This window comes from Buceros rhinoceros, unplaced genomic scaffold (genome assembly GCF_000710305.1).
Source record: "Buceros rhinoceros silvestris isolate BGI_N320 unplaced genomic scaffold, ASM71030v1 scaffold1969, whole genome shotgun sequence".
NCBI classification, from domain to species: domain Eukaryota; kingdom Metazoa; phylum Chordata; class Aves; order Bucerotiformes; family Bucerotidae; genus Buceros; species Buceros rhinoceros.
In genome coordinates, this window is record NW_010429573.1 from 36,492 (window position 1) to 44,969 (window position 8,478).

The 8,478-nt window shown below is 38.4% G+C and overlaps 1 protein-coding gene across 1 annotated transcript in view; it reads right to left on the reverse strand.

The window, feature by feature from the left end:
- Positions 1-8,478, reverse strand: part of PARPBP (PARP1 binding protein) — a 47,869-nt gene that overhangs the window by 13,870 nt on the left and 25,521 nt on the right. Inside the window, exons 6-7 of the mRNA XM_010142670.1 lie at positions 6,843-7,026; positions 1,769-1,947 (exon numbers count right to left, since the gene is read on the reverse strand). Coding sequence (XP_010140972.1) covers positions 1,769-1,947; positions 6,843-7,026 — 363 coding nt within the window. The remainder of the gene's footprint in view (positions 1-1,768; positions 1,948-6,842; positions 7,027-8,478) is intronic.

Genomic DNA, 8,478 nt, shown 5'->3' on the forward strand with positions numbered 1-8,478 from the left:
TTTCCCTATTCTTTTCATTGTATCTCTTCTTTACTGTTAGGGAATCCAAAAATATGCACGCACAGCGCCACGCAGTCCCTGCACTAATGAACAGATGCTCCAGTCACAGCTAAGGGCACCAAAACCAGGGACTACCAATAAGGGGTTTGAGCAGGTCCTTACGAAGACAATATTGTTACCATGGGAAAAGCACTATTATCACTGTACTTCAGAGGATTCTTGTCTGGGAAACTAGAGTGCTTTATTTCCCAGCTGCCCATTAGGGAGAGTTTTTTCTTTCCTCTCCCTCCTCTTTTGATTTAATCTTCCCCAAAAGCAACTTTCATCATTAAGAGTCAATGTATGCCATCAGCTACAAACCCTGATAATAAATCTTCACATATGTGAATTTGTTTCAACATCCTTCATGCAATACTATCTTGTCTGGTGGAACTGGATATGAAAAACTATTTAACTATTTAAAAATACCTCCACAAAACAATTACTATGTAGGAAAAAAACCAGGATATAATTAAAAAAGCTCTGGTGTCATAGCTAGACAACGGAGGCATCTTCAAACTGAATAGTAATCGAATTAGTTACTGAACAGACAGTATCTGAACTCAGGAGTTCAAACTCAAGAGGTGACCATTTGGAAGGTTTCCTGTAAAGGATATTCCTTTAGGGGTTTTATGCAGCCCAGAAACACTAACTCAAAACGTCCATATTACAAAAGTATCTCAAAGATACAGAAAATGTGAATGAGAAGGTAGAACAATTTCAAGAATCACAGAATGGCAGGGGTTAGAAGGGACCTCTGCAGATCATCTAGTCCAATCTCCCTGCTAAAGCAGGTTTCACAGGATCATGTCCAGGTGGGTTTTGAAAGCCTCCAGAAAAGGAGACCCAACAAGCTCTCTGGGCAGCCCATTCCACTGCTCTGCCACCCTCAAAGTAAAGAAGTTTTTCCGTTTGTTCAGATGGAACTTCCTGTGTTCCAGTTTGTGCCTTGTCCTGACACTAGGTGCCACTGAAAAGAGTGTGGCCCCATCCTCTGGACACCCGCCCTTTAGATATTTAGAAGCATTGGCAAGATCCCCTCTCAGTCTCGCTCTTCAAGCTAAACAGATCCAGGTCTCTCAGCCTTTCCTCATAAGAGAGATGGTCCAGTCCCCTTACCATCTTTGTAGCCCTCCAGTTAACTCTCTCCAGTAGTTCCTTGTCTTTCTCGAACTGGGGAGTCCAGAACTCGATACAGTACTCCAGCTGCGGCCTCACTAGGGGATAGTAGAGGGGCAGAAGAACCTCCCTCGACCTGCTGGCTGCACTCTTCTTAACACATCCCAGCATTCTATTGGCCTTCTCAGCCACAAGAGCACACTGCTGGCTCATGGTTAACCTGTTGTCCACCAGGACACCTAGGTTCTTCTCTGCTGAGCTGCTTTCCAGCAGGTCAACCCCTAACCTGTACTGGTTCTTGGGGTTACTCCTCCCCAGGTGCAGGATCCTACACTTACCCTTGTTGAACTTCATGAGATTCCTCTCTGACCAGCTCTACAGGTCACACTGAACGGCCACACAGCTTTCTGGTGTATAAGCCACTCCTTCCAGTTTTGTATCATCAGAATTTGAAATCGTTCTAAGAAGGCATTTCCCTTACACCTAACCTCAAAACAAACCACTTTGGTCATTTGCTTTTAGCAAGTAATATCAATGTTTTTTCAGCTTCTCAGTATAAGATCTTTAAAAACAAACCCAACAGAAATACAAAAAACCTCCTAGTACTTACCTGAAAAGTGTCAAAACAGAGGTGATTCCAAACAAATTTAAGCTTTCATCATCATATAATAGTTCTGCCTTGTTCTGGGTAGGAGGATTGACAGCTTCTTCATCCAGAAGAACCAGTAAGACCTTTACAGTATCTCTGCCACAATACGCAGTGCCATGATTTATGGCATGCAATTTTGGCTGAAAGTAAATAAAATTAAAACATGCAACAGGAAAGGTCAACAAGTCAGACAAACAACTCGCCTCCAAAAGCAACCCATAAAAGCATAAGGTGTGAGCATCCTCCCCTTCCCTTTTGCAGTAAACACTTACAGAGAATCTTCCCATAGGAAAGTTTCTTCCTCATCCCAAGCAATTCAAAGAGTTTAGATCACTGCTAGCTGGAGGTATACACTGATGAGCAAGTCACACAGATAAATATACAAATCTGCGATGAACCCATGCAGCAGAAATTAACATATTTTATCACAACTAATTTAAGTGCTATGGGGCACACAAACACATTCTGGTAAAGACCAACTCCTCTGACTAACTGAATCTGCTAAACCAATTGGTTAAAAGTGAGATTTCCATCAAGATTTGACAACAGAGGTACTTGGCACAATCTGTTGTTTTTTGGAACACGATTTGGATTTCCTCACAATTTTTCACAATAATAAAGAATTCCTTGAAGAAAATAATAATCCACATCTGGAAGCGCTCAGTCCTACAGTGTAGCAGTAAAGACATAACACTCCATATCCACTATGGGACAGCAAGAATTACAAGGTTGCTGTATTTTTCTTTAAAAGTACTAGGAGTCTCACAGAGAAATTTAGTGCTTAATACACAATACTGGACTTGAAAAACTATAATATTTCTTATTTACCATTACACAGAAACATCGAATAGCCTGACTTTGTTCAGAAGGACAGGACAAGCAATGAACTGCATTTATCTAATCAGTTAACTGCCTTTAAACACAGCCTTGAAAAGATCAAATTCTATTTCTCTCCCTATTTGATTACATCAATTAGTGTATGTAGCTTTCAAGAAACCATAGCAACAGATGTCAGTCAGTTACTATAAGTTATAATCAATAGCTAGAAATAGCAATTACAGAAACGGTTGTTACTTGGCTTTACAGAATTGTCCTATTTCAGTACCATTTAATTTCCTCAAAATTTATTCTGAACCTCTTCAGTCATTACATCACATCATAGATTTTTATAAAATGTCATGTGTGTCACAGTAAATTTGTCTTAATGAGAAAAGTACAAATTTGGCATCAACTTGACTGATTATACACAAAGAAAAAAAAAATAATCTAACCACCTAATTGCCAGAAGATGACCTCCAGAAACCTCATGCACTAAAACAGTGGCTTGGTGTACTAACCATGGACTAAAATCCTATTGTCCAAGGCACAATAAGAATTTTAGGCAAGTCAACAATCCCCTTCACAAAAATCTTGTTTACTAGTAAGCTTAAAATCATGATTCAAATTAGTTTGTCAAGAAAATAGCTGTTTGGTCTTTCGAGTGGCCATTAGCTACTCACAGACTACCCTGGTTAGTTCCAGAAACACCAGCCAGATTCCATTTACAGTAGTAATTTTCTCAGGAAGAAATTAATCATAATTCCTGTTAGTCACTCATGCAGGCTTCAACACAAAGTAGCGTTTCCTGCTGCATAAAGTAATAACTTTTCCTGGAGCTCTAGATTCTTATAAAGCAGGTATTTGCAGGAAAACTGAGCAATGATGGAATAAAACTGCCACTGCCAGAAGAAAACCAAATATTTTTCTAATAGTCTTTTCAGGTAGATTTTATGTGGAAGCAGCCTTCCCAGGAGCTGGTGGAGGCATAATGTTCAGTTCTATAGTTAAGATAATGTTTTAAATCTGTGCTCAAAGAAATGATTCAATCTCTTATGCGTGAAAAAAACATAACCTACCAAAACCAGAACTTACTCTGAATATAGAACAATTTTTCTAAAAAATTATAGCATTGGGGTTTGAGAGTTTCTTTATAAAGTAAAAAAACAAAACACAATAAAAAAAATCTACATATTAAATTCAGCACAAAACATTAATCTTTGCTGTCCTGAAATGTTAATGGAATAATACAGATACTCTAATTTTTTCATACAGCTCAGATTCATTTGGAAAAGTTATAGGGATTTGTTTGGTTTTTAATAGCAATGTATCCCCTCTATATGGTCAGTAAATTGTTCTGGCACAAACTCCATGAAAATATTCAATTTTATGTCAGTCACTTAACATTTGCCTAAGCTCCATTTTTGACCCGTCAACAGTTGAAGGCTGACATATTTAAGAACAATCATTAAAATATACCTTCATCACATGATCTTCACAAATTTCATTTAGATTGAGGAAAAGAATTGCTCACACCAAAATCAAAATGACATCATCACAACATCGACAAAGGCAGATAATTTACAGAAACAAAAACTCCCCACAAGTATTCCACTCTCTAGTAATGTTCAGTTCACATTCTTCTTGTAACCTCTCCCAGTTACTGTCCTTATCTCTAATTCCTCAGGCATCATATTGGGCCCCACAAAGGACCATGGCGGGGTGACCTTGGCTAGCCATCAGGTGCCCACCAAGCAGCCCAGTCACTCCTAAACAGGACAGGGAGAGAAAACATGAAAAGCTTGTTGGGTTGCAACAAGGACAGGGAGTTCACTTATGAATTATCATAATGGGCAAAACAGACTTAAGGAAATTAATGTAATTCATTGACAATTAAACAAAATAAGACCCCTTTCTTCTTCCCGGACTCAACTTCACTCCCAACTCTTCTACCTCCTCCCCATCAGTGGCAGAGGTGGGTGGGGAATGAGGGTTGCAATCAGTTCCTAGCACTTAATTTCTCCTGCTCCTTCTTCCTCACACTCTGGTCCTGTGTGTGGTGCCTCCAATGGGATACAGTCCTTCACAAACTTCTCCAGTGCAGGTCCTCCTCATGAGCTGTAGATCTTCAAGAACTGTTCCACCAGGGTTCCTTCCACAGGATGTTCTTTCAGGAACAGACTGCTCCAGCATGGGTCCCCCATGTGGTCAGAAGTCCTGCCAACAAACCTGCTCCAGCATCGGCTCCTCTCTTCACAAGTCCTGCCAGGAGCCTGTTCCAGTGTGGGCTTCCCACAGGGTCACCCCAAAGGGTCATCCACCTGCTCCAGTGCAGGGTCCTCCATGGGCTGCCAGGGGACAGCCTGCATCACCATGGTCTTTGTCACAGGCTACAGGGGAATCTCTGCCCTGGTGCCTGGAGCTCCTCCTCTCTCTCCTTCACTGACCTTGGTATCTGCATAGTTGTTTCTCTCATTTGCTCTCATTCCTCTCCCCCAACTGTGGCTGCATAGTGATTTTTCCATTTCTTAAAGTGTTACAAAGGTGCTACAACTATCACTGATGGGCTCAGTTTTGGCCAGCTGCAGGTCCATCTTGCAGTCTGCTAGAACTGGTTGTCTGACATGGGGGCAGCTTCTGCTGTCTCTTCACAAAAGCCACCCCTGCAGCCCTCCCTGCTACCAAATCTTACCTCACAAACCCAATACAGCACTAGATTTGTCAAGCCAAGCAGCACATCAGTCACATCCAGACCACAGTCATCTTTGAGGGCTCTTAGTTACATCCATACTGTGGGGAGTATGAATGTAGTGCAGTGAGTAAGGTGAAAAGAATTAGCTTAAAGACCATCATCCTCTGCTATGTACTCAAGTTTCCTTACTGAGAAGAACTATAGTACAACCTGTCCATCCACAAGTAGATGGTATGTTCCAGCAATAAATTAACTTAAACTGAAGAATTGGCAAACACTTCAGTATAGAACCACAGATGCGCAGTAACATAATTAAGTTCATAAGCTGCCCTCAGATGCCTAGTTTGAGAACAATATTAACTTCACAATACATTCAAAGTATTTAACCACATTTCCTAACAACATCAGGATGCAACCATCTTTGCTGTCTTCTGTTCAACAAGGATACTAGTAAACATTTCTACATGTATATATCGAATATATTTATTCCAACTACTCAGTGGAAACACACGTTCAAAACAGTTAAATTAGCCACTAGGGTCTGGCTAGTTTTAGCTCTCATAGAAAAAGAAAAGGCATATTGCAAATCTGATTAAAATTTCTTTAAAATCTTGTGTTCCAATGGGTTATTCCACTGATTTCACAAAGCAAAGCGTTATAACAATGTACACATATTCAAAGGGTCTATAAATTTCAAAAAGTTCCCTAGACAAAAAAAATACATGACATTAGTTAATTTATATATCAACAATGTAAAATAAATTAAAGCTGGTTGATGTTTTCATCACAAGAAAGATCATAATATAAAACCTGAGTAGATTCAAAGTACAGAGACACAAATAGAAAGGCTGTGTTCTGCTCTCTACACCTGACTAAGAACTTGAAACTTGATTCCTTCCATGAAACTAAAATCATTAATAGTTTCATTAGCGTCTCAAAACACTGAAAGAGAAAAACTTACATGTTGATTGTTTGGGGTTTTATTTTTATTCCCCTTCTATTCCATATCTCACCATGTTTTGGACTTATTTCATATGTAACCTTACTTTCAATGCCCTACCCTTAGAAATACTTGATGCTGAGTCAATTAAAACCTGGGTATTTTAATCAAAATTACTGACACATGTTCTATAAAAATCAATTTTACTTTCATGAAGTTTTTTGTTTGAAAATTTGTTATACCTCTACTGTCCTGAAATTAGTGGTAAAACTAACAGTTATAAGTTCCTACATCTATAACAACTGCACAACCAAATTAAGTTTTGAAGAGTATTTTATTTACAATTTTGAGATAAGAAGTTAAGTTTAAGTAAATCAGCTTTTTTAAATCCACACTGTAATCCTCAAGTATAAGTCTTTCTACAAGTTTTAAACCGCAAGTGTAGAGGAAATTACAATGTTCTGCACTGTTAGGAAAAGGTAATACTCTATATCAAGTCCTTTAAAAAATAAAGAAACAAAACACACAAACGACATTTGCTTTCTTGTAAAGCTAAATAGTGAAAAGAACAAAAGAAGTCCCATTACCCGTGCTGGACTGACTCCAGTAGTGCTGGCAGTCAACACTTCATGTTGTGAATTGATAATATTTTTAATCTTCAAATCCAAATCTTGAGCAACTTCCTCTACTGCCTGACAGAAAGGATCCCCATTGCTTCGGCCTTTTATCAAATGCATCTTCACTGTTGACAGAATTCTACCCCCTGCAATTCTGAAAATAGGCACAGGGTCATCTCCACATTAATCTTGGCAGCACTTTAGTATACCTATTAGCGTTGAACATAGCCAGTCTTCACAGTTAATCAAAACTCTTCAGAGAACAGCTTTGATCTTCTAAATCAAACAGCAGTGTAGAAGTATTGTACAATATAATAGTTTGCTAAAAAAAAAAAGTTATAAGGTAATGAATTCAGCATTTAGTAGTATTCTGAGCTGCAACACAAAAAACAACTTCTCCATAAAAGTTCAAAGAAAATTACTTTCTTTAAACCTACAGTTGCTGTTTTGCTCATAAGCTGTTAAGTGTAAACAAAATGTTTCGCTGGAACAAGAATTCCAATTTAACAGCCTATTAGATTTTTCAGTCCTTTGTGCTTCATGAAAGTACTTCAAAATATCAATCTGCTTTCAATTTTATTTAAATAGATACTACTTAGACTAGATGAACATCACTGTTTGCCTTAATTGTACACACTATTAATCTCTTTTTTCATCAACTAGAAAGAATACCTACAGAAAATAACTTAGTAGTTTAATTATGAAATGTCCATGCAGTTTGACATCAAAAAATATAAATAACTGAATCTGATTGATAAAGGGCCTTTATTTCAAGTCTTCTTCTAGAAGGATAAGAAGGCATTTCTGAGTGCACTTAAACTATGTTTAGACTATTAATTTAATTTCATGGTCCTGTACCTTGAACCATCCACATTGCATGTATGATAAAAGACTTCTGGGATCCCTTCTGGATTAGAACTGTCCCCAGATCTGTCCCCAGTGAAACTCTTGAGTGTTTAGCAGTTACAGGTGTACCGATGATGCTCCAATAGGCCATAATAAAAGAACTACACCACGTCTTTCTCCTTCAGACCTGCAAGATCCACATGTTTAATAAAAAAGGAAATGCAAGAGGCTGGCAGGTAGATTGCATTATCCTCAATATGTTTAAAAAAAGAAAAAAGAAAAAAATAAGTTCTTGAAGAAACACAAGAAAAGCCAAAGATCTTGTGTCCAAAATATGGCTACAGGGACTAATGTTCTTGTGAAATTGTGCCTTGATTTACCCAGACCTGGTGAATGAGAAGCAGCAGTTACAATTCCAAGAATTTCACTGGCCACTTATAAGTGCATCTTTCCACTCAGGGGCTGAAAGTGCTGCCCTGAACAATGTTGCTCAAAAATAATAAACTAATTAAAAGCTTACAATGACAGTTAGTATAGTCCCATCATAACAATGGAAAAATCAAGTGTTAGGAGTCAATTGCTTATTTTGCAAGTGCAATGTGTGGTGAGTAGGTGCAAAAGCCACAGGGAGTTATTGAAGGTAGGAACTGCTAAGAACCAGTAAATTAGGTAGGGAATCACAGATCTTATCTCAGAGATGATCAAAAGGTATATCAAGACAGCAAACATCTTGACTACTTTAATGAAGATTTAGGGAAAG